We start from the raw sequence: 27,727 nt of genomic DNA on the forward strand, positions 1-27,727 counted from the left end.
CTCTCATACGCTGCATTTTCAGCTCCCACTGTCACCTGCCTCATTATTTTGTTGTTTTCTAATTTTAATTCTCAATTCTTCTCATCCAATGGGCCAAGCTCATCTTTTTGTTCCAAGTAATGCTGTAAACTGCTTGCTAGTCTAAGGATTGACTACTCTGGGATCAGATGCCCTTTCCTAATCTAATCAACAAGGCTACAAGAGAAAAAGGTCATTTGGTACCAAAACATCTGTCTGCAGTTTCCCTTGGGTATGACTGCAGTCAAGTCAGTTTTCCTTTAAAGATCGAAGGTAAGCAAGCTTCCTGATTGACATATCTTGTGAAATCACCAGCTGAATTATCCTTTGCTATGTACTCAAGGTCATTCTGCCCTTCAGCTCTGCTATCATTCATGTTTCATTTTTAATTTATCTTCCAGAGAAATCCCTGGAAGATATCAGAAAAATAGTCTCGGCAGTAGCAGAGGTTAAAAGCACATAGATGAGTATATGTCTTCTCCACAACAGTATAAGATTGAAACTAATTTTCCCCAGACACTGAAACGAACATATGTTTTATATTACTTAGTTCACTTTCCCTGGTGTAAATCATAAATTCATTTATTAAAGCAAAAATCATTGTACGCTCATAGAAGCCAAACCATGTTTAAAACGCTCGATAAAACAGCCATGAACAGAATGAATCCAGTCCCTGCTTTTGAAGGCTTACAAAATAGTAGGCACATACAGTGGATACAGGAAATCTGTCTCTGAGTATCCATCTCTTTTTGAGTGTTTTTCCCGTGTTTTGCAAATTTTCCATGTAAAGAGGACTGCCACCCCCGTGAAGATTCCAGAAGCTCCACATCTCAGAGTTCCAACTAAAGCTCAGGCATGATTTTGGCTCTTCCTATCTGAGGCATTGTTACAATATTAAGTGCAAATGAAAGGGCCACAAAGATGAAAGCACAAGAGTCTAGTTTTTGTAAGCATGGAGTGGCATGGTGAAAAGTCACCCAGGCCCAAGAGAGAGCAGCGATAGGCATTCCTGTAATGATCCTTGGTACCTAAGATGTGGAGTCCTCACTTGGGCAGCCTCATTGCATACTCTGAGTATTACCTAGATTTGTAGTGTCCAGTATGGTCACTACTAGCCACATGCATCTTAAAATATGGCTTAAATCATGGCTACTTAAAATATGATTAGTGTAACTAATAAACTAAATTTTTAATTTTATTTCATTTTAATTAATTTAAATTTTAATTTAAAAATACTTCAGTTATTGGAAAACTGAAGTACAACTGAAGTACAATTTTGATACGTCAATCTACTTTTTCAACTGTACATTTTTTGAAATGTAAATATAGGTCAGGTATCTTTGATAAACATTTAGTGCCCAAGTTGAGGTGGGTTGTAAGTGGAAAAATCACACAGGAGGGCCGGGCTCAGTGGCTCATGCCTGTAATCCCAGCACTTTGGGAGGCTCATGGATCACGAGATCAGGAGATCGAGACCATCCTGGCTAACACAGTGAAACCCCATCTCTACTAAAAACACAAAAAATTAGCCAGGTGTGGTGGCAGGCGCCTGTAGTCCCAGCTACTCGGGAGGCTGAGGCAGGAGAATGACGTGAACCCGGGAGGTGGAGCTTGCGGTGATCCCAGATTGCACCACTGCACTCCAGCCTGGGCAGGAAAGCGAGACACTGCCTCAAAAACAAAACAAAAACAAACAAAAAACCACAGGATTTTGAAGACTTCGTGTTAAAAAGCATGTAATATATTTCATCAATAATTATATTAATCACATGTTGAAACTTGTTCCTCATTGGATCAGTAAAAAAAGAAAGAAAAAAATTAATTACATGTTGAAATATTTCATATTAATCAAGGTAAATACAAGACATTGTTAAATGAACTTCACTTCTTTTATTTTACCCTTTTAACGTGGCTATGAAAAACTTTAAATTACCTATGTGGCACACATATTTTTATTAGACAGCAATTTCCTAGACTAGTGGTTCTCAAATTCTCATCAGAATTACCTAGAAGTCACGTTAAACCAATATAATGTTTTGATTGAGAATGAGAGAGCGTGAGCCAGGAAGGGATCTCTGAGAAAAAGTGATAATTAAGGTGAGATCTAAAGGTGAAGATTTGTGGGGAGCATTGCTACAGAGAAATGAAATAGCATGTGGCAAGGAAATGATCAGTACCTCTGAAAGGCTCTTGTGGTCAGACTTAGAGGTAAAAGAACTTAGAAAGGCAGATGGGAACCAAATCATGGGTGACTCTTTAGGCCTTGGTAAAAAGTTTGAATTTTATTCAAAGTCTAATGGGAACGCCTGAAAAAGTTTCAGTCAGTGGAGGATTGGAATACATTTTCATTTTTAAAAGATTACACAACTAATGTCTTTGGATATGAGCAAGAATGAAAATTGAGAGATAAGTGAGAAGGCTATTCCAACAATGAAGGGAGAGCTAAGTAAAATATGCTAAAACGACCTGGTGCAATACTAAGCAGCTACGGAAAATAGCAACTATGGAGACTTCACAGATATAGGAAATGCTTAGGATACAATATTAACTTTAAAAAGAAGATACAATTATACAAATATTATGTAAGCTTCAATTATGTGAAGTTATGTATGCATACAAAGTCTAAATGAGAAAGTAACCCACCTCCCTCAAAGAAGAAAAGAAAAATAGTGCTAAGATGGATGATACTTTTCCTTTTGAAAAATTCAAATTAATATAGTATTATTTTACAAGCACATAGAGTGGGAGACTTGCTTTAATTAAACAAAGAATTTGTCCCTTTTTTTTCTCTTTGTATGGTGAAATATTTGTATAATCCAAGAAGACAAACTTGTCATAATATGAATGACATTTATATTTGTGTTTATCACTAAGGAATACATTTCCATTTTTTAAACAAACAGGCATTCCATTAGTTGTTCTGTTCATTCATTCTCTGTACTGCAAGCATAAATAAGATATCATCCACTTGAAGAATTTCCAGCTATATTAAAATCAATGTATCAGACCTTCAACTGGAGAACAATGACAGTCATCAGATTTCAAGTCTCCACATAGAACCTCTCACCAACAAAAGAAACATCTTTACCTAGTTATAATTCATCTATTTAAACGGTATTTATTGCAACGTGCTAATGTATCTCCTGCTAGCCTAATGAACTATGCATCTAACAACACAGAGATCTAAATGTATAATATGAAACTGCATAAGTATTATTATTGAGGGTAAGTTCCTCTACAATCTGAGAATAGAAAAAGACTTTCTGCCCAAGACTTCAAAACCCCGACACCACAAAAAGAAAATTATTACATTTGACCTCTTTAAAATTAAATCCTTTGTATGGCAGGAACACCATAAGAAAAAGAAATTGCAACATATACCTCTTTAAAAAATCTAACATCCCTAATATACAAAGAAATTTTTTAAATTGAGGGGAAAACACCAAAATCCTAAAGAAAAATGGGCAAAGATTTGAATAAGTAACTCACAAAAAGATTATAACGAACAGTCCCATGATGTTCAATTTCACTCATGATAAGAGAAATGCAAGAAAAATCAACTCTTCCATCAAACTGGCAATAAAGAAAACAAACAAAAGCTCAGCAATATATTATGTAGGCAAAGTTGTAAGGAACACATTATTGCTGGAAATGAAAACTGTCACAGTCCCTCTAGAGCAGGATTTGGCAACATTTGGCAAAATGCATTACCACTTCTGCAAATTTACCCTGAGATATAGCTCCAACAATAAGAAAATACATATTTTCAAGGTTATTCATTGCAGCATTATTTGCTATGGCAAATACTGATAAGTAAATATTCAAACACATGAGAAAATAATGGTACACATTTCACGTAATGCTATGAAGATGAAAGAGGACAATCTCTAGGAACTGATATGGAATGATCTCCTGGATATATCATTCAGTACAAACAAAACACAAAAATAGTGCAAAAGAACATATACAGTATGCTATCTTCCGTGTAAGAAGGAAAGGGAAATAATGAAATCTATACTAATAACTCTAATTTCAATCCATCACCACGAGTTTCTTCCTTGCTGTTACCCATTCCACAATCCTATAATACATCTAAAATAATTTCAGAATTGCTTTTCATATATCACCACGACACAGCTACTAAAAAATCTACTTATCTTTATTTAAAAAGAAATATATGAGAGAAAAACTAGAAAATCATGACCACCGGTTATGTTAGAGAAATGGGGAGACTGGAATGGAGGCATACAGAAAGGATTAACACTTTCCTGAATATAGCCTTTGGTATGTTTTTTTTTTTAATTTTTTTCACTTTTAGAAGCTCTCTAATGTTCTACATGTTCAAAAAACAAATCACAGGCACCTGTAGTCCCAGCTACTCGGGAGGCTGAGGCAGGAGAATGGCGTGAACCCGGGAGGGGGAGCTTGCAGTGAGCTGAGATCCGGCCACTGCACTCCAGCCTGGGTGGCAGAGCGAGACTCCGTCTCAAAAAAAAAAAAAAAAAAAAAAACAAATCAACAATGATGGGAAGAGAAAACAAAGCAAACAATAGCAGCACCAATAGCAGCAACCTAAGTAAAACCCAAAGCAAATGGAAATAAATGAGCCCAAATGCATTTCAAGTGAATTAAAGTTGGCAGGGGTAGGGGAGCATTAACTCAAGTAAGTGATGAACACAGTAATTGACTATATGTCCTCAGTCTTGGGTGAAGTTGGGGAGAGAATGAATTGAAAGCACCACCTAAATTCTTTTTAGTGGTTTTTTGTTGTTGTTGTTTTGTATTGTTATTTTATGTTGTGGTATGGACAGAGCAATTCAATTCTGAAACTGTTTTAGGTGTATTAATAGGAGTGAGTGAAGAAATAGCAAGTGTAAAAATCATTAGAAATATGGAGTGAGAGAAGTCAAGGAACAGCCCTATGATTATATATATATATATATATATATATATATATATATATATATATGCCCGTGTGTGTGTGTGTGTAAAAACATGCATATATTTCCTAGCTCTTATACTGAAAGGGACAAGATACAAAGGCACTCCATCAGTAACATGCACTTTGATTTCTTTTTTTTCCCCCATTCTTTTTTTTATTACTATTATACTTTAAGTTCTAGGGCACTTTGATTTCTAAGACCATTATCCACTAAAAGGAGCCAGAACTCCTCAGAGAAATGACTGATTTCAGGGCTGAAGCAGAGAAGATTCAAAATGAACCTGGAATATCTTTTATGTCAAAAGTTAAGAAATTCCCAAAACGCTTGTGAGGTTGTGTCACAAGGACACACTAGCTGGCTTGAAGATGCTCCACTGGCCCAAAATGGGACATTTTAAATCAATGAATTAGACACTCTTGAAAAAGTAGGAATTCTTAAGTCCATACTCATAATCAATCAATCAATGAGGGAGAGGCATTCTTATTTTGAATGATGAGCAACAACTGGTGAATAGAGACAGGGAAAGCTGCAGTTTAAAACATGATAATTTTGCAACCATAACAATAAAGATTGCTTCAAGCAGAAATTACTAATGTGTGTTAAACCTAAAGGAGGAAAATTTGCTGAAGATCCAGATATTTGCATGGCTTAATGTCTCCCTGCAGATTGCATATTGGTAGGAAAGGAAAAATTAGCAAATATAGGTTGGAAGTTTCCAACAGATTAACACACACACTGAAGTATTTAGGGGGAAAGAGCTATGATATGTGCAACTTACTCTTGAATGATTCAGAAAAACAATAATATGTGCACAGATATAGAAAAAGAACAAATGGCAAAAGAGACAAAACGCTAATAGGTGAAACTGAGTAAAAAACATGTAAGTGCTTTATACAACTCTTTTACATTTTGTATTTGAGATTTCCAAATAAAAAGTAATAAACAAAATTTAAAAACAGGCTTATACAAATGCCATTGTTTCATTGTCCTCGGAGTGAATGCAAATGTCACAATTAATAGGATACATAGAAGAATATTCTAACAGTGAAGCTTCCATCTTGTCCTTTTTCTTTGAATTAGGGACAGATTTTGGAGTGTTTTTCCAGAAGCAAACAAACAAAAAATGATGAAGCAGCTGATTAAAATAATTAAATAAAATAGGACACATCATGTACTTAGTAGTAATTATAGTATATTTCCTGAAAAAAATATGAACTTCTTAAGCTAAAATCTTTAAGAGCACTTATGCCACCAAGATTGATAATGAAAACAAAATTATTTCCCTATAGATAGACTTTTTCAACAAAATTAGTATACCAAAGCACATGGTTTGAATATGAACTCCCTCCCAAATTTCCTTTGAAAAGCTAATATGGCCATATTTAAAGGAAAAAATAGCCACAAACTCAAAGCCAACTTTTAATTTTAAGATCATCATGATAAATCCTTGTTAGGCTGAGGACATTGAGAGGATAATTTTAAGAACGATTTTGAGGCCTTAAGAGCAAAACCTTGGAGAAAAGGCAAAGGTGAGAAACAGTGGTATACTAAAATGGACATGAGATCTAAATAAATAAATAAGTAAGTAAAACCTGGATTTAAAAGTTGCTTTTTCCTCTTAGCTGTAGCTAGAGACAAGGGATAATATTCCTAAATTCAGAATTTTCTAAATCAGTGGTTCTCATTATGGTACTTGCCAGCAGCATCTGCATCAACTGATAACTTGTTAGAAATGCAAATTATTTGGTGCCAACTGAATCAGGGACAGTGTCTGGTGATCTCTATTTTAACACACCCTGCAGGTGATTCTGATGCACACTAAACTTTCAGAATGATACTTCCAACCATAGTGTAACAACAATGGTAATATAGCACATTTCAGTATTGTTAGAATGATTAAGTGTATTACACATGTGAAGATGATTTTTCTAAACTGTATTTTAAAAATTATTGTTAATGGTAGATTACTGTTGTGTGACATCAAGTTGTGGGAGAAAAATGTTAGATCAATAGTTACTTTGTGATTTTATCAAAACCATCTTCAAAGAAACTTTAAAGAAGATTATTTCAAATGAAAAAAGAGACACTACACAACAAAATCTCCTGGATGCAGCAAAAGCAGCATTAAGAGGAACATATATAGCACTAAATACCTACCTCAAAAAGTTAGAGCGATCTCAAATTAACGATCTAACATCACACCTAGAGGAAGTAGAAAAGCAAGAACCAACCAATCCAAGGTTAGCAGAAGAAAAAGAAATAACTAAAATCAGATCAGGACTAAATGAAACTGAAACACAAAAATCCATACAAAGAATCAATGAAACCAAAAGTTGGTTTTTTGAAAGGATAAATAAGATCAATAGACCACTAGCTAAGTTAAAGAAAAAGAGAAGGTCCAAATAAGCACAATCAGAAATGACAAAGGTAACATTACAACTGATCTCACAGAAATACAAAAGATTCTCAGAGACTATTATGAACAAAAATGGATAAACTTCTGGAAAAACACAACCACCCAAGATTCAATTAGGAAGAAATCAAAACCCTGAACAAACCTATATCAAGTTCTGAAATTGAATCAGTAATAAAAAGTTTGCCAAACAAACAAACAAAAAAACCCTGGTGTATTAGTCTGTTCTCACGCCACTAATAAAGACATACCCAAGATTGGGTAACTTATAAAAGAAACAGGTTTAATGGACTCACAGTTCCACATGGTTGGGGGCAGGGGGATCTCACAATCATAGTGGAAGGCAAAGGAGAAGCAAAAGCATATCTTATGTGGTGGCTGGCAAGAGAGCTTGTGCAAGGGAACTCCCATTTCTAAAACCATCAGATCTCATGAGACTTACTCACTACCATGAGAATGGTATGAGGAAAACTGCCCCCATGATTCAATTATCTCCACTAGGCCCCACCCGCCCTTGACACATGGGGATTATTACAATTCAAAGTGAGATTTGAGTGGGGAAGCAACCAAACCATGTCACCTGGATCAGAGGAATTCACAGCCAAATTCTACCAGATGTGAAAAGAAGAATTGGTATCAATTGTACTGAAACAATTGCAAAAAATCCAGTAGGAGGGACTCCTCCCTAACTCATTCTATGAAGCCAACATCACCCTGATACTAAAACCAGGCAAAGACACAGTGCAAAAAGAAAACTATAGGTCACTATCTCTGATGAACACAGACACAAGAATCCACACCAGAATACTAGCAAACCACGTGGAGCAGCACATCAAAAAGTTAATTCACCACAATCAAGTAGGCTTCATTCCTGGGAAGCAAGGATGGGTCTATGTATGCAAATCAATAAATATGATTCACTGCATAAACAGAATTAAAAACAAAACCATATGATCAGTTCAACAGGGGTGAAAAAAGTCTTCAATGAAATCCAACATCCCTTTGTGACAAAAACCCTCAACAAACTAGGCATCAAGGGAATATATCTCAAAATAGGAGCCATCTATGACCAATCCATGGCCAATATCCCTGAATTGGCAAAAGTTGGAAGCATACCCCTTGAGAACTGGAACAAGGCAAGGATGCCCATTCTCACCACTCTTATCCAACACAGTGTTGGAAGTCCTTGCCAGAGCAATCAAGCAAGAAAAAGAAATAAAAGGCATCCAAAGAGAAAAAGAAGAAAGTCAAATTATCTCTCTTCACTGATGATGTGATTCTATACTATAAAAAGCCTAAAGACTCTACCAAAAGGTTCCTAGAACTAACTGATAAATGACTTCAGTAAAGTTTCAGGATACAAAATCAATGTACAAAAATCCGTAGCATTTCTATACACCAATTAAGTTCGAGCTGAGAGCCAAATCAAGAACATAATCCAATTTACAATAGTGACAAAAGGAATAGAATGTCTAGGAATACATCTAACTAAGGAGGTTAAGAATCTCTACAAGGAGAACTACAAAACATGGCTGAAAGAAATCATAGATGACACAAGCAAATAGGAACACATTCTATGTTCATGGATTGGAAGACTCAATACCATTAAAATGACCATTCTGCCCAATGCAATTTGCAGATTTAATCCTATTTCTATCAAACTACCAATGTCATTTTTCGTCGAATTAGAAAGAAACTATTCTCAAATTCATATGGAACCAACAAAGAATCCAAACAGCCAAAGTCATTCTAAGCAAAAAGAACAAAGCCAGAGGCCTCACATTACCGAACTTCAAACTATACTGTAAGGCTACCAGTAGCCAAAACAGCATGGTACTGGTACAAAGACAGACACATAGACCAATGAAACCGAATAGAGTACCCAGAAATAAAGCTGCATAGCTACAGTCATCTGATCGTTGACAAAGTCAACACAAACAGGCAATGGAGAAATGACTCCCTATTCAATATATGGGGCTGGGATAACTGGCTAGCCATATGCAGAAGACATGAACAGACACTTCTCAAAGGATGACATACAAGCAGTAAACAAGCATATAAAAAATGCTCAACATCACTAATCATCACAGAAATGCAAGTTAACACCATAATGAGATATCATCTCACACCAGTCAGAAGGGCTATTACTGAAAAATCAAAAAACAACAGACGCTGATGAGACTGCAGAGAAAAAGGAACACTTATACACTGTTGATGGGAATGAAATTAGTTCAGTCCCTGTGGAAAGCGATTTGGAGATTTCTCAAAGGACTTAAAAAATAAACCAGGTGTGATGGCTCACGCCTGTAATCCCAGCACTTTGGGAGGCCAAGGCAAGCAGATCAACTGAGGTCAGCCTGGCCAACATGGTGAAACCTTGTCTCTACTAAAAATACAAAAATTAGCCTGGCGTGGTGATGGGCACCTGTAGTCCCAGCTACTCTGGAGGCTGAGGCAGGAAAATCGCAGAGGTTGCAGTGAGTTGAGATTGTGCCACTGCACTGCAGCCTGGGCAACAAGAGCAAGACTCTGTTTCAAAGGAAAAAAAAAAAAAGACTTAAAACATAACTACCATTGACCCAGCAATCCCATTACTGGGAATATAGCCACGTCAAAATATAACAAGCCATTCTACCAAAAGACACATGCATTCATATGTTCATTGCAGCATTATTCACCATAGCAAAGACATGAAATAAACATAGGTGCCCTTCAGTGGAGGATTGGAAAAAGAAAATGTGGAACTTATACACCACAGAATATTACACAGCCGTAAAAAATTTAAAAACAACAAAATCATGTCCTTTGCAGCAACATGGATGTCTCTGGAGGCCATAATTAAAAATGAATTAATGCAGGAATAAAAAACCAAATACCACATAGTCTCACTTAAAAGTGGGAGCTAAATATTGGGTACTCATGAACATAAAGATGGCAACAATGGACACTGGGGACTTTAGAAGGGGGAGGCAAGGGATGAAAAATATGAATACTATGTTCATTACTACCTGGGTGATGGGATCACTCAAATCCCAAACCTCAGCACCATATAATATACCCATTTAACAAACCTGCAGATGTACCCACTGAATCTAAAATAAAAGTTGAAATCATTTTTTAAAAAGAAAGTTGTTTCTGCCGGGTGTGGTGGCTCATGCCTGTAATCCCAGCACTTTGGGAGGCCGAGGCGGGCGGATCACCTGAGGTCGGGAGTTCAAGACCAGCCTGACCAACATGGAGAAACCCTGTCTCTACTAAAAAAAATACAAAATTAGCCGGGCATGGTTGTGCATGCCTGTAATCCCAGCTACTTGGGAGGCTGAGGCAGGAGAATCGCTTGCGCTAAGGAAGCGGAGGTTGCTGTGAGCTGAGATCGCGCCATTGCACTCCAGCCTGGGCAACAAGAGTGAAACTCCGTCTCAAAAAAAAAAAAAAAGAAAGTTGTTTCCTCAAACCATCCTACACTTGATGGTAGGTCTTGCACAGAGGAGGTGCCTCAGTAAAGCATTATTGATGCTAATAAAATCATTGCTGTTGAGAAAGGTCACAGGAACGTGTTATCATCTGTTTTTTACATAGTCAAAGTGAGAATGTTAAATTTCACCAAAACCAAGCAAGCTATTTTGAAAGGCAGTTTACATTTGATGGTTAGGGGTAGAAGGTCTGCTCTGGAGACACACTCTCATGGCACTTACGTGTGTGACCTTGGGCAGAGTTACTTAACCACTCTCAGTCTCAATACCTTTATTCATTCAAATAGGGGTGATAATAATAGTATCTACCTCACTGAGAGAGTGTTCATGAATAAATTTAAAGAACTTAGAAATGGACTTGGTGCATAATAAGCATTTGATATTCCTTCTACACCTTAAATGCGACACTTAAATAATCTCCCCTTTTCTTCACAGTTTTTCTTCCTGTTTTCTTCTGAGTTTTTTGCATATTTCCATATAAGTACTTTTTTTTCCTTGGCATTCACATGTCATTAAATGAAGATGAAGAACAGACATGCAAGTAGAGCCCTTGCGTGTACATAAAATGTTTTTGTTGTATTTATTAATAGGTAATTAATGATAAGATATTATACTAATCTGTTTGACTATATGGTGAAATACATTATTGGAAGAGAGAAATGTGGGTCAGGGAACTCAAAAGGGGATTATCATCAAACCTGAACACACACTACCACATCATGGCAAAATCTGGTATGTGGCCTCTTGCCATGGGATCTAGCCTGCCTCTAACTGACTTGGTAATTTGGCCTTAGTCTTCTTACATAAGACACTGGGAAACTGACCTAGACAATCTGTGGAGTCCTGTCCTATTCTAACTTTTGGTCCTAAATGAAACTGTAAGTTAAAACTACTTACTTGTCGTATTTCACCTATAGCTTTTTAATCATCTTCAAGCATTTAAAATGTCAGCATATACATCATTCACAGGTACTTTTTTTAAAAAAGAGATACCCAGGAAGAAAGTGGGGAAAAAGAAAGTTCAATAGAAGATGAAAACATTATCTGCATTTTTCCACCGTTGAGATCATTTTGTACTCCGTTTCTTATTTAACTATATATCTTAAAGATCTTTTCAATAATTTTAAACATTAGATATCAGTTCATAATGTACATATACCCTAATTTACTTAACTGTTTTACCTCTGTTGTACATGTAAACTATTTTTTTAATTGTAATAAACATTGTTCTAGATGTCATAGTGGACAGAAATATTAATAAAATCTGATTTAGAAGAGGGTTCTTGGATTGCATTCTTTATCTTTCAGTGGGTTAAAAATAGTTTCACTCTCTTAAATTCCAAGGTTGCAAATGGGAAGTCTGATGCCTGTCAGATTCTCTTTTTCAAGCAAACATAAAAATTATATATGAAAATGTATATGATTTTAAATTTATACGTGCTGAAATTGGTCTCTAAGATATGTACATATTTGTGCTTCATCTCCAAAAAATTTCTCGGAACTAACTCACCATTTTAACTCTGAAAATTCAAATTTTATTACAGCTCAGAATTTTTAAAACATTATTTCTTTGATGTTTGCTTTTTCACTTTTTGTTTCTTTGAAAACTATTAGCCTGCACATTATTCCCATTCTTTGGGTTTTTATATTTTTATTCGTGGTTTCTATTTCTTTGTGTTTTTTTCTCTGTTATATGAAAAATGCTCTTTATTTGATCTAACAATTTTTTTTTCTTTTTTTGAGACAGAGTCTCACTCTGGAGTGCAGTGGCATGATCTCAGCTCACCGTAACCTCTGCCTCCCGATTCTCCTGCCTCAGCTTCCGGAATAGCTGAGAGCTGAGACTACTAGCGCGCACCACCACGCCCAGTTAACTTTTTGTATTTTTAGTACAGACGAGGTTTCACCATGTTGGCTAGGCTGTTCTTGAACTCCTAGCCTCAAGTGATACCCACCTCAGCCTCCCAAAGTGCAGGGATTACAGGCATTATCCATCATGCCTGGCCTGATCTAACAATCTAAGTGTTTTTTTGTTTTTTTTTTTTGTTTTTTTGTTTTAATGTGACTATTTTATAATTTTTTTCTGTATATTTTAAAACCTCAAATCACATTTATTTTAATTTCCAGAAACTCTTTTAATTCCTCTGATGTTGTATTCTTAAGGTTTCTCATTCCATACATATTTGTATATACATATTTTTTTCCTTCAAAGCCTTTCTTTTAACTCCCACAATTTCTTTAATGGCTTGCCATCTTTCTTTGCCTTTCCATGTCAATTGAGTTTGGTTTTCTGAGCATCTGCATACTTCAAGGTAGCAACTCTAGAAGGTAGACCTGCAGGCAAGCTTGCTCGACCAGTCTGTTGAACTGTATGAGAAGTCTTTCTATTCTCAAAAGTAAGCTGAAAGAGACTATCCTGACCAACACTGCAACTTCCTATGGGGCTCAATGGCAACAGCCAGCCTCTTCCGGATCTGTGTCAATGAGTGGGCGGCAGAAGTCCCTCTTCTATCACAGCTACCAGTCTCCCTCAAGGATCTGTATTCAGTCTCATCTGCAAAGACAATCATTTTTCTATTCCAAGCAGGCTGGATATCATTCTTCAGCTCTGCAAACACTGACTTCCATCTGTATCTTCTTCCTTCAAGACTCAAAGGGCTTGTATGCCTGGGATTTTCTCTAGGTTCCAACCATTGTCCCAGTTATTTAGAAATTGTGCTTCCCAGTGGAATGTTTTGATCAGGATATAAGAACAACAGGACCTAGTGAAGAAGTCCTTGAACACCCTGGATTAAATGTTTGAATTTTAACCTAAGGGCGACAGGATGCTACTGAGTTTTAACCAGGTGAGTAAACATGATTAAATCTGTAGTTTAAGAAGAAATATTCCAGCTTCAGCCTGGCAAACATCTCTGAAGGCAGGGAGACTGAATATAATAAAGACTATAAAAGTCTAGATTAGGGCAGAAATAGAGGATAATTTAAAATGCATTTGAGTGGCGTTTAGGTGGACAGATTAGGTGAACTCGGTGACAGATTGGCCAGTGAGGATGAGAAAACAGGTGGAACTGATCAGGCTTCTTTTGAACGTGGTAGATGATTGGGCCTTCACCAAGGTGTAAAACACAGTAAAGAGCTTAGCTTATGTTTATTTTGGGGGTGATGTTTCCTCCCACTCTCTTATGCCCTTGCAGCAGTGCATTTATAGGAAATAATTCCCGGAACAGAACTGACTAAATTAAGTACATGTGTATTTGAATTTTCGTACATGTAAACACATTGTTTCCCTTAAGAGTTCATTTGGTTTTGTGTTTGGTTGGTTTGAGACATGAAAAGTGAGGTCTCACTGTCAATTTGATTTCTATATTTATATTTATTTGTTTTGTATGAAGTATCTATTAATACCCTTCCTCAGTTATCTCTTGGTTGTTTTTCCTATTGATTTCTTTACGCTCAGTATAATAATGAGATTAGGACTTTGCATTTTTGCATTGCAAATGTTTTTGCCAGTTAAATGTTTGCCAGTTTTAAATAAGTTTTAATTCTTATTTAGTCAAGTTGGTCAATATTTTGCGGTTTCTGAGTTTTTTATAATGTTTAGACAAGGCTTCCCTATTCCACAAATATTTGAATATTATGCTCTTATTCTTTAATCTAACATTTGCATAGTTCTATCTTAAATATGTAATTCATATAGAACTGATTTTGATGTAAAAAGATAAGGCTCCACAGATGGCTATTCATGGTCTCAACACTTTTCACTGAGTAACTCATCATTTCCCCTACTACTTTATATTGATACTTCTTTAAACCATAAATTAAATTGGTGTACACACTCATGTCTACTTTTGGGTTCCCTTTTCTCTTTCATTGAGCCTATCTATTCCAATGTTAATCTAAACTGTTTTAATTATGGTGATATTATATGTAATATCCCATTCATTATTCCCATGCATTACTCTTGTTTTAAATAGATACTCTTATATATTTATTTTCCACATAAACTTTAGAATCAGATTGGTTTGAAAAAAATCATGTTATTTTTTAAATTGAGATCAATTTTATTTCTAAATGTATAGAATAATTTGGGGAATCTTGTCTTTATGCTACTAAAATTTCTTAGTGAAAAAAAGTATCTCTTTACTTATTCACATCTTTGTTTTTTTCTTCATGCATGACATTGAGAACTTTCTAACTGATTTTTGTTTGCAGGAAAGAAAACTATTGGTTTTCTAAACAAGAACTTCATTGTTGATTAACTTTGATTTTCCATGTATATACATGTTTCATTTGCTAATGACAATTTATTTTTCATTTTTTATAAATCTTTTTCTTTCTCTTGTTTAATTGCATAGGTCAGTAACTCCAAAACATTGTCAAAATCATAACGACAATGTGCACTGTTTGGGTTTTTTTTCCTGAATTTACAGGAAAAAATAATAAACATTTTATCAGCTTTCAGCAGAGATGCCATACACTTTCTGTACTTCCCAATCCTGAGTTTTCGTCGCTGTCACTCTTTGTCCAATACCTTCAGTCCTGAAAATTCCTTCCCTTTGTTTAAAGATAAAAAACAAAGTTGTTCATCCATTGCTTTGAAAGGAAAAACTGTAGTGGAGGGCAGGGCTAAAAAGGAGCAGGTTGAACTCCACAGCAATCGCCAAAGCAAGGGGTTAGAAAAAGTTTCTTGGTCCTCTAGTCGCTCTTTAGAAGGAAGAACCCGAGCTTGGGGAGGAGTCGGGGCCACCCCCGCCCCCTGCCCGGAGTCGTTGCCACCCGCGGAGATGAAATGTGAGCCTGGGTGGCCAAGGACGCCGGAGTGGCAGCCTTCCCCGCGCCTGAGCGCAGTGGGGCGAGACAAAGAGACCTGGGCCCCCAGCGCAGCCCGTCTCGGGCCACGCGCGCCCCAGCTCCGCGGAGTCCCGCACTCGCTGGCCCGGGACGCGCCCGGCCCGGGCTCCCTTGGAAGGCTCCCTAGGCAATGGCCGGGTCTCCGCTCCACCCGGCTCTCAGGAGCGCTGCTCTCTCCATCTGATCGTCCTCCATCCTACCCATTCCCTCCGGTTCCGGGCTCTCCCTTCGCTCCAAGCCTATCTCTGGCGCGCAACCTCAGGTCACCGGCTTGGATGGACGCTCCGAGGCTGCCCGTGCGTCCAGGGGTCTTGCTTCCGAAGTTGGTCCTGCTCTTTGTCTACGCAGGTCAGTGACAGAGGGCGGCGGAGAGGGTCAGAGGCTCGGGGCAGGGCTTGGGTCACGATCCGGGCCAAGTTGGGTTGAGCTGGACGGACTGGGACCTTTGCAGAAGGACCTTTGCAGACGCCTCTGCCTTTTCTGCGAAGCGATGGCAGAAACCCGCGCGCTTCCACCCTCACGCGGTTTTTGTTTTGTTCCTTTTACTTTCTGTATTTCTTTTCTTTCCCTTTCCACCTTGGAAATAGCAGTCTCCTGTTTAGGGGATTTGACTCTGGATAGAGTAAACTACATCCAAATAAACTTATCTGGATAGGGTAGGCAGTGGACTCTCCACCTTCTGCTTTCTTAATATTCCTGGTTTTCCCTCTTACGAATAAAAAAAAACTTAGAGCTTTGTTTTTGTTCTTTGGGAGATTTACAAGTGCAGTAGACTGAGCTATAGGATTGAAGTCAAACACAGGTTTTTGAGAAGCTTGAATTCACCCAGGGTCTAATCTGTGTTAGTTGATTTGGTATACACTTGTTTATAAGAGAAGGACATCTCATTTCCCTTCTAATTATTTGTAGTAAGAACTGCTAATAATTAAGCAAAGTGAGTTTTCTTGTTCTGTGATTAATATGGAGCCCCAAATGGCCTTTCATTGGTTATTCAGGTATAAAGTGTCTTACACATGTGGTCTTTGCATTCGTTCATATTCACAAAACAATGCAAGCTAAAAGCAAAGTTCTTTGTACAATGTTTTTGTGTCTCTAACGTCCTGTGACAAAAATCGCAGGCTCATCCATGAGCCTCCAATACTAAATGTATACATAGCACTGAAGTTTACCTTTGATACTCAAAAATATATTGCAACTGAAATGATTTTCTTCAACGTTGGACCTGAGCATTAAAAGAATTGAATTTCTCATTCAACCTTGCTAGAAAAGAGTCACCATAACTTCTGTGGACATTTTCAGTTTGTTTCTTGAAATGCAAATTAGTGGCTGTCTAGGAGTTACCCTTTTAAAGATGTTTTATGGCAGGAAAAATCGCTGACTTTCTAATATGGAAATTCATAAAAGTAGGATAAGTTCTTTCTATTAAATGAAGAGAATTTCTATTTAATCTGTTTACAACATTTATTTCTTTTATTAAACTTATATAAGGTTTTCAGAATTGGAGGGATTAACAGAGTCAATTGCATTAATACTCGTTTTCTATTGAAAAAATCTCTTTATTAGTTCTTTCAAAGCAATTATGCTTTTCACCGCCTCTGCTCGACAGTGTTTAATACTTTCACTCACACTTACTCAACCACTCCTTTGAACCACAATTTTGTTTGTTTGTTTATTATATTCCTTCTGGTAAACTGAAAGCTTCTGCTTTACACATCTCCCCCCTCCACCTGTTTCCCCAGTGCAGATGCCCAGCTCCTCAGGGCTCAGGAAATCAGCAAAGCTGGCCAGCAACAAGGGTGGTTAGTTTAGAAAGTTTTCAGTCCATTCATTTCTCTTCTTTGGAATCCCTCTCTTGTAAGCCACAAAGTCGTTGTAAGCCAGTGCTAAGTTGACTTATTATCTTTGCTAAGAAGTGTTTAGCTAATAAGTTCGTTGGTGTCAATTCCTGGATTCTTATTCAGAGGCCTTTTTTTGCTTTTTATATTCATTCAACTATTACTTACTGAGATATGTTGAGCCATAAGAGGTCATGTTCTTATCAGTCTTCTCTGGGAAATATGGTATGATCATAAATTACTTTAAGGTATAAAAGGTTGTGTCATAGGAGAGGTAAAATCATGTGCTATAGATGTTCAAAGAAGAAACCTTATTGCTGGCTTAAAAGAGTAAACTTCATGAGGACAATGTCTATTTTGTTCAGCAAAAAGATCAATCAATATTTGCTCAGGAAAACTGAATTGAGGAAGACTTGAAGGAACTAGACCTTTGAAAAATGGAGACGCCCTGAACCAAACGAGATGGAGTAGGATATAGCAGGATATCGTGGGATCAAAGGCAAAAATCAAGATCTGTACATGCAACAAAGGATATTTCAGTTTGGTTGCAACTAAGAGGTATGGCTGGAAGTAAGGGCGGAGGTTAGATGCTGGAACACCCCAGAAATCGAACGAGTTCATACTATTAAATGAATTGCCAGCTTCATGGGACAAAAATCTATGTAGATGCATTACTCATAATCTAAATTATTTTCCCCAAAGCAAATGCATTAGATTCACATTTTATTTGGCTAAACAAATAAGAACAAAGTTTCTATACCTGAAGCATCATGTTGTACTATAGAGTTACTTTTGGAAGGAGACCCAGTGAAGTGTCAATATTATTGTCTGACTCCCACTGCAGGCTACAAAGACAGGATTTGGTCAAGGTTTTACCTTCCGGGCCTCAGCCAGTAACTTCTGTCCCCTCCCTTTCCTTCCTCTCTTATCTTAGCTATCTTTTGCAAGGGCCATTTCTAAGCAAGCGCTTCAAGCCAGATACTGCTTTTCCTGTTCTGCACTTTCCTTAAGGTGGGAGGCAGGGTGAGTTGGGAGGCACGGGTGAGCTGGGGAACCTTCTTCCAGACCACACCTTTCAGCAAAAAGTCATTGAAGAAAGTTTAAATTGGCTGATTTTCAGGGATACTAACTTGGACATTAGATGTAATATTATTTATCTTCTGAAGACAAATTGGAATGGTCTGTTCTTTCTCCAGTGAGAAAAAGCTCCTGTATGGCACCAACACTGATCTTTGCCAAATTATTCTCAAATATCCCAGAGAAAGCAACTAACACAAAAAAGGCTTTGAGGTGTGGCTGAAATTTCATTTTGGAGAGGCTGTGATTGTAAATGTATTTGCCATCCTGTTAAATCTCCCCTTTTGGGTAGTTTAATTCTGGGAAGTAGACAAGAGCACTGGAAAATGCCATAAAAACAATGACCAATGTGTAACATGATCCAGATGTTTGCTCAGGTATAATCCAGCTGCTTGGCTACAAGATTTTGGGCTTGGTTTCCTGTAACATTGGCTCAAAATATTTTGATAACACCGTGTCTTTATAAGAGTAGTCACCGGAATACAATGGTAGCAACTGAATCTTTGATATTGATGGAGAGTTTAATAAGATGTCACTGTCCTGGACACGGTTCAAAGGGCACCCATGAAGTTACTTACACATTGGTTGTCCTACTCTGACAGAATAGTGGGGACATTAGCTCTTTCACAATCAGAGTGGCTTTTATTTATTTTTTAAATAATTTCAACATCTTTAATTTTAGACTCAGGGAGTACATGTGCAGATTTGTTACATGAGTATATTTTGTGATGCTGAGGTTTGAGGTACAATTGATCCTGTCACCCAGGTATTGAATATAGTACCCAATAGTTCGTTTTTCAACCCCTCCCCACTCCCTTTCCTTCCCGCTCTAGAAGTCCCCAGTGTCTACTGTTGCTATCTTTATGCCTTGAGTACCCAGGGTTTAGCTCTCACTTGTGAGAACATGCGGTATTTGGTTTTCTGTTCCTGAATTAATTTGCATAGGATGATGGCCTCTAGCTTCATCCATGTTGCTGCAAAGGACATGATTTTAATCTTTTTTTTTCCTGGCTGCATAGTATTCCATGGTGTATATGTACCACATTTTCTTTACTGAGTCCACTATTAGTGAACACTTAGGACGAGTGTCCTTACTATTTCAAATAGTGCTGTGATGAATGTACAAATGCATTTCTCTTTTTGATAGAATGATTTATTTCCCTTTGGATATATACCCCAGCAATGAGATTACTGAGTCAAATGGTAGTTTCGATTTAAGTTCTTTGAGAAATCTCCAAACTGCTTTTCATAGTGGTTGAACTAATTAACATTTCCAGTAACAGTGTATAAGTGTTCCCTCTTCTCCACGGGCTCATCAGCATCTGTTGTTTTTCTGACTTTTCAGTAATAGCGCTCTATTTTGATTTGCATTTCTCTGATGATTGGTGACTTGTTGAACATTTTTTTGTTGTGTGTGTTGGCTGCTTGTATGTCTTCTTTTGAGAAGTGTCTGGTTCATGTCCTTTGCCCATTTTTTAATGGGATTATTTAGTTTTTGCTTGTTCAATTATTTAAGTTCCTTATAGATTCTGGATATTAGGCTTTTGTCAGATGCATAGCTTACACATATTTTCTCCCATTCTGTAGATTGTTTGCTTACTCTGTTGATAGTTTATTTTGCTGTGCAGAAGCTCTTTAGTTTAATTAAATCCCGCTTGTCAATTGCTTTTGTTGCAATTGCTATTGAGGACTTAGTTATAAATTCCTTCCCAAGGCTGATGTCAGGAATGGTGTTTCCTAGCTTTTCTTCCAGGAGTCTTATAGTTTGAGGTCTTTCATTTAAATCTTTAATCAATTTCAGTTAATTTTTGTATGTGGTAAAAGATAGGGGTCCATTTTCATTCTTCTGTGTATGGCTAATTGGTTATCCAGCACCATTTATTGAATAGGGAGTCCTTTCCCCATTGCTTATTTTTGCTGACTTTGTCAAAGATCAGATGGCTGTAGGTGTACGTTGAATGGCTTTTAAGAACATGAAGCAAAACATCCCCACTAAGCCCTTCAGATAACTGACCAGTAATAAATTAGACAGCACTAAAAATGAGAGCTATGGAAATTCACCAAGAAAACTGTAAAATAAATAGCCTTTAAAAGTGTGTTGTACTCTGCCAAAAGCATTTATTGTCAATATATTGGCTTCTCCCTTGTATCTAAATCATTAGATCGTGTTTCTGTTTTCAAATTTTAGAAGTGGACTTAAGTACTTACTGAATCTCACAAAGGTAATTCTTTTTCGTTTTCATTCCTTCTTACCACAATCCAGAGGTAAGCCTCAAGGGTCATGTTTGACTACCTATAATGTAAAAATAAAACTGAGGGGAAGGAAACATGAATTTTTCCATTTGTTCCACAAAAGCCATGCATAATTGTTAACGGTGACTGAACTTTGCTATCTTCTAATCACATCTCTTTGTAAAGGATCATCTTAGCAGATGATACTTTAGCAGAAGTGATTTAAAAGCAACGTAAAATTTCCTTTCTGGATAAATCAGTTACATGGACATGTAGACATAAATATAATATTTTGTACTTTTAATGTTATGGCTTTGATAGGGAAGCAAAAGTTTTATATAATTTATATAATAATTAATATTACCTTCAGGAATTGAGTTGGAAATGGATTATTTTGTGACTCTTAAATGTATAACCTAAATTATCAGACTGTACTTAATGTTTTCCTAATCATGTATCTGAAACTTACATATCCATCATAACTTATATGACTAACTCGGTGACAACCTTAGCTTGTTAAACATAAATCATTTAGGTGGAATAAAGAATACTTAAAAGCTAGAGTAATTTTTATCCAAAATTTTTAGTATAATTTTTCTTGCTGCAAAATATATGGAAAAAATAGTAATTTCTGATCCTTTATTCAGAAAATAACTTTTCCTCCTTCACATAGTACTGTTTTATATCTTACTGATTCTTCAATCTGACATTAAGTAAACTCTTAATTGTTTACAAAATATTGTCTATGGGGATTTCTTCCTATAACCAATCATCTTTTAATCCAAATGAATTTACAGGATGCAGACTCACTGTGTTACCACATGTATGCAAACTGTAATTATACAGGTAAAAAATGGCACAAAAAGGAAAGCATACAATGTAGTATCATGGAAAATATACATCATTTTGAAATTATTCCTTTTTGGTGTTATTCATACCACTAAACCTTCTATTGATTGAGTTCAGTTGAGAATACAAGACCCTAAAGTTAGAAGACCTTTTTTTTTTTTTTTTTGAGGCAGAGCCTCACTGTGTCGCCCAGGCTGGAGTGCAGTGGCATGATCTCGGCTCATTGTAACCTCCATTTCCTAGGTTCAAGCAATTCTCCTGCCTCAGCCTCCTGAGTAGCTGGGATTACAGGTGTGTACCACCACACCCAGCTACTTTTTGTATTTTTAGTAGACACTGGATTTTACCATGTTGGCCAGGCTGGTCTCGAACTCCTGACCTTAAGTTATCCACCCGCCTCAGCCTCCCAAAGTGCTAGGATTACATGCATGAGCCATTTTGCTTGGCCAAGAAGACTTTATCATTTAAAATTTATTATAAAAACTCTATGGACAAATCCAATGACTGAGTAGTTTAATTGTTCTTTAATTCCTTCCTTCATTATCTCATTCAACTAACCCTGACTAGCAATTATGGTGCTTGGTGTAGAAGATTCAAGAATTGTCTTTGTCTTTACAGGTTAGAGTCTAATGGGGAAGGGAGGCTAATTTAGATCCTTACGAATGTTTTTGAATTCTGAGGACGAAAATGAAGATTTAAAACCACTAAAGAGTGGTCATTGGCTGATTAAGATGTGAAATAGCATAATTTTTCCTGAAACTGTGATTTTACAACTATAACTGCTCACAAATGGTTTTTGTTTTGTAGATGATTGCCTTGCTCAGTGTGGCAAAGATTGCAAATCTTACTGCTGTGATGGAACCACACCCTACTGTTGCTCCTACTACGCTTATATTGGGAATATCCTCTCGTGAGTATCAGTCAAATTTGGCAATACTGATGCTCTTCCTCTTGTCCAGTTGTCCAGTTATGTCTTTTAAAAGTACTAAGTGATAGTTGTGGGCAAGAGATTTCAAGACTGGTTACTGACCTGAAATCTTTACTGGAGATATTAACACATCACTATCTAATGGACTATGTTGTTTGACAAAATATGCAAAATAATATACAAAATAAATTGCCTTCACTATAAAGGAACTAAAAAGAGTTATTCTTTTATTGTTTTATTTTGTGTACTCTAATAATGTTTTACATAGGCATCATTTTATTGATAATTTTGTAACATCGTCAGTGATATGGTTTTGTCTGTTTTATGCAAGTTAAAATTTGTTATTTAATTATAGCCAGTTTATTTTGTCATCATGTATGAATTTAATATACCCAGTAGATGTCAGGAAAAAGAGAGGTTATGAATAAAAAACAGATGAGACATGAAATGTCAGTTCTCACATAATACATATACAGCAACTTCAGGAAACAGGTTTAGAGCCTAGGACAAGCTAGGCACGGGTAATGCAAAGTGATAAACAACAAGGCACAAAAACACAAATGAAATATATACATGTAGACTCTGTGAAGCATTTCCTTGTAACAAATTAGAAATTTATTTTAGAGCCGCTTCTGGACAAAGGGAAATACAGAATCTGGACCTGCCTCCAGGGCTGTATGGCAGGAAAAGTCTGTACTTGTCAGTTCCTCAAGAGAGGAATCCACAACTGAGAAATAAAAGGTTGAGAATTAGGAACATAAGAATTTCTTGAGTCAAAATCCCCATGGCTTTCAGTTAGCAGCAGTGGTTGTGCCTCTGTCTTCCGTTCTTGTTTTTCAAGTCAGGATCATGGTGATTTGGGAAATGTTCTGTTTAACTCATGCCCTACAAAGGCTCAAGTGGAAACGGGAAACATTAGGCGCTAAGTCATATGTGCCAGGCTATTTTAGGGACGTGTCCATTGAGACGGCTTGTTACACATCCTCCATTTCCCGAGAATAGAAAACCTGGCACCACATAAACTTTCTAGAATCAGTGTTGAGGCTGATATTAGAGATAATGACTCTGAGAATACAAAAAAAAAAAAAAAATCATACTTCGGGATACTCTTGAACACTATAATAAATGTGAAAGAAATGTCAAGCTATAATAAAAAACCATGTGTGGAATTTAAGCCTTCTTTGAAATGCAAATAAGCTCCAAATAAAATGTTTGAATTTTTCTTCATGGGTGGTTTGGTAGAAAAGAGATTAAGCCCACTTTTTACATTAGAAAACTGTCAGTATGATTTTTTACAGTAACTTATCAGCTCAAATATAAATATATAATGATGTTCCCGGTGGCATATTACTTCACAGTATTTAAAGTAACTTAAAATATATTATTAATATATTTAATTTTTTTTTTCTCAAACGGTCTCCACATGCTAGATGCTGCTGTCCCAGGTAGAGGTGTGAGTATAGATTTGGAAAATGTGAAGTCAAAGTGATTCTGTGATTCTTTGGTCATCTGGCTCCTGGCCTATTTCTTGATTCACTAACTATATCATGGGGTGTGTTGTGCACTCTTTCTCATTCCATAGCTACCTCCACCCAGGTAAATACATATAACTCATAACTACTTATGAATCAGAATATTTTTAAATATTTGAATGTATAGATGTACTTGATATGATTTACATTTGCAATGAAGTTCACGTTTTTATGGTACACGTTCTAAATCTTTAATTTCACCGCTGGTTACAGTGAAGAATTAGTTGAGTTGATACATGTATCTAGGTTATTAGGACCAGGTACTTGTTATGTTTGGGGGGAAAAAATCGTGTTTCAGAAGGGAAAATAAACACAGATGGCATTATATTTCAGGCAGTTATAACTGAACATTCTGTTCAAAATAGAAACCAGTGAGTAAATATCATGCGAAACAATTCTTAGCAAAAAGAAAGGTGGCAGTGGTGGGGGGAGACTTTAAAGCATTTTCCTACTTGATAAAAGGGAATACATTTTCAGGATTTCCAGCTATTGTTTAACATTTGAAAAGAGTTCTTAACTCCACCCAAAGTGCTTTTTTTTTTTTTTTTTTAATTGGTGGTTGGGGATGCAGGAGATAGGAAAAAAATTAATTCCAAGAATGCTTACAAGGGTTCCTTCATATACTTGTCAAATATTTCTGTTTTGAAACTCACAAATGATGTTTCCTCTTTTTGAAGCATCCAGGCACATTCTTAGTGAAATCATTTTAATAGTCATAACAGAAAGTTAAACCCTCGTGGTTATTAGAAAAGTAATAACAAGAAAGCAGTAGCACAATGAAATGTTAGGTAACTTCAATGAAGATTTTTATAATTTGGTTTATATTTTTGTTTGTTTTTAAAATAAAAATGCTTGCTCAGTTTAAAATGAGCTAAAAAGAGAGCAAAACATAATGTGGGCATTTTAGAGTGTTTGTAAATTGGTTGGGTTAGGGCCTCTTGACTTCCCTTGCTGAGGTCTTCCCCTAGTCACCCACTGAAATAATCAATGTTGCTTTTCAGCCTTTAATTCTGCTAACTTCAATTGCCCTTGCTCTTTTGCAAACTAACCATTAAGATTTGTTTATAAAACAGTCACAGGAGCTAATTTAGTTGAAAAGTCTTATTTTACTCAATTTGCTCTCCTTTTTATTTTATTTATTTATTTATTTGAGACAGAGTCTCATTCTGTTGCCCAGACTGGAGTACTGTGGCACAATCTCAGCTCACTGCAGCCTCTGCCTCCTGAGTTCAAGCAATTCTCAGGTCTCAACCTCCCAAGTAGCTGGGATTACAGGCAGGCGCCACCATGCCTGGCTACTTTTTGTATTTACCATGTTGTCCAGGCTGGTGTTGGACTCCTGGCCTCAAGAGATCTGCCCAACTCGGCTTCTCAAAGTGCTGACAGGTAAGAGCCACTGTGCCCCGCCCTCTCATTTTTTTTTTTTTTTTTTTAAGATTCTTTCTATTCTAAATATGAGTTAATTTTGGCAGATAAATTCAGGTGCCCTTTTTCTTTCTTATTTCTGTTAGGAATTTTACGATTTACTTCTGTCTTATGAAAAACTTTAAAAATTGAACTTAAAAGATAGCCTATCTACTTCTGGTCATTATAGTCACAGATACTGACTTCAGTGTAGGAGAGTCCGTATTATTCAGAATTTAAGAATAATTTTTACAGTATTCAGCATGTTTAGTTGAATCGATTATTTATAAATGCACATTGAGTGCCTGTTACCATGGCAGTGCGGGCCTAGGTCCTGGGATCCAAAGATGAAAAAATGATGGACTCTGACTTCCAAGACCTCAAAATCTGATAAGAAAAGAGAGCACAGACAAATAATTCTAATTCAAAGAGCTAGTCTATGAAGTATTATTGGAGGACCGGAAAGCTAAGTCTATGTGTGTGTGTTTGTGTGTGTGTGTTTAGGAGATGATTAGGGAACACATCATCAACATAGAATCTGATCAGAGTTTTGAAGGAAAAGTAGATATTTACATAAATAGTGAAGAAAGGGACATGCTTTTTGGAAAGACTCTTGCATACAAAGTCAAAGATACAAGAAAGAAAATGATCCAGTTGAGAAAGTCCCTACTGTTCAGTGTGGCTAGAGGAGGAAGGGTAAACTTTGAATATAATATAGGAATAAGTGGGTCAGGCAGAAGATCCTTTAATAAAGTGCTTTTATTGGTCATGCCTAGCAAAACTAAATGAAATAATATAGTAGTTTTCTGGAAATCAGGTATCTGGTTTTATGTAGAACAGACATGTTCTTAGACATCATTAAGACGATAGACAAAGATGAGAAGGCTCCAAATGAAGCTTCTTTTTATTTATTCCATACATGAAATATTTGGAATGCACACTTTGAGATGTTACACCATTTGAAACCATTTATGACAAACTATGTGACCTTATAATTATTTCTCCATTTAAGAGATTTTTGACCATGAGGGCAACTACCTGAAGAGAGAAGTGTCGGAATATTTTAAAATGAGAATTGGGCCAATTTGAGAAATAAACAATTTCCCACCAGATTGATTCTCAAACATTTCATTCAGCAACTCTGCTTCATGGAAGACAGATTATTCTGTGATGAATATGGAAAAGGATGTTTAACTTTTTGCTGCTAATGAAATTTAATTGCCATTCCCCAGAAAGTAGATCCAGCGTAAAAATGTGGTTTATAGAGTCCTCTTTAGAGTTGGTAGAATTCAAGGGAATAGAGGGTGTAATTGAGTGGCTAATTACTGTTATCCAGTGGAACAAGATAAACACAGAACTGAAGTAAAGTTGAGGAAAATGAAGGTATTCTGTTTTGTAAGAGAATAATTGTACAATATCGAATATGAACAAAATATTGACTAGTTTGGACATAGTGAGCTAGATGACAATATATTGCATTTAATTTCCTAACTCAAAAATAGATTTTGCTTTTCCACTTTGCCATTGTAAAATACTGATCCGTCTGTGGATTCTTCAGAGCCCATCTGACCAACATAAAATCCCCACAGGAAAAAAAAAAAAAACCACAAGGGAGAACTAATAATGGAGATCCTAGTGAGATTAAATTTCTTTTCTTCTCAATGAAATGTGAAAGATGTATTACCCGCAGTTTGGCAAAGACAGCTAATAAATATTACAACTGTGATTTGAGAGCCATGCTATGCATGAAAGCAAAACTGACTTAAAAGATAAAGGTTTCATATTTTCAAATGGCATTTGAGGTCCTATGATCATTAAGTATCTTAGTGTTCTGGAATAAACAGGTAAGGCTATTCAAATACTGACAAACATAATGCATTTAAAAAGGCCTTTGGCATTGGTAAAAAAAAAAAAAATCATTTAAATTAATTAAGTTAAAATAATCTTAGTAACTAGATATGAAAAGACCTCTAGAAAGTACATACTGAACAAATCAAAGTTTCTGGGAGCCTTATTTTTGTTTTAATAATGACACAAAGATAAGTAACTAATATGATGTTAAAATAAATATGAACTTGATTTAGAATGTAGCAACAACTTAGGTTTGCTGTAAGAAGGAATTCAATGATATTCAAATGTATATTTGCATTCTATGAGTTATTATATTAAAAG

The 27,727-nt window shown here is 36.3% G+C and overlaps 1 protein-coding gene across 6 annotated transcripts in view; it reads left to right on the forward strand.

The window, feature by feature from the left end:
• Positions 1 to 15,450: 15,450 nt before the first annotated feature.
• CYYR1 (cysteine and tyrosine rich 1) overlaps positions 15,451 to 27,727 on the forward strand; it is a 106,303-nt gene continuing 94,026 nt past the window's right edge. For 5 of the 6 annotated variants that reach the window (XM_077995870.1, XM_077995871.1, XM_015133067.3 and 2 more), the window contains exons 1-2: positions 15,452 to 16,046; positions 22,499 to 22,601. In XM_077995870.1, the coding sequence (XP_077851996.1) occupies positions 15,632 to 16,046; positions 22,499 to 22,601 (518 nt within the window). In that variant the 5' untranslated portion in view covers positions 15,452 to 15,631. Of the gene's footprint in view, positions 16,047 to 22,498; positions 22,602 to 27,727 lie in introns of all 6 variants that reach the window. The other variant, XM_077995873.1, reaches the window with a different exon arrangement.

This window comes from Macaca mulatta, chromosome 3 (genome assembly GCF_049350105.2).
Source record: "Macaca mulatta isolate MMU2019108-1 chromosome 3, T2T-MMU8v2.0, whole genome shotgun sequence".
Taxonomy (NCBI): Eukaryota; Metazoa; Chordata; class Mammalia; order Primates; family Cercopithecidae; genus Macaca; species Macaca mulatta.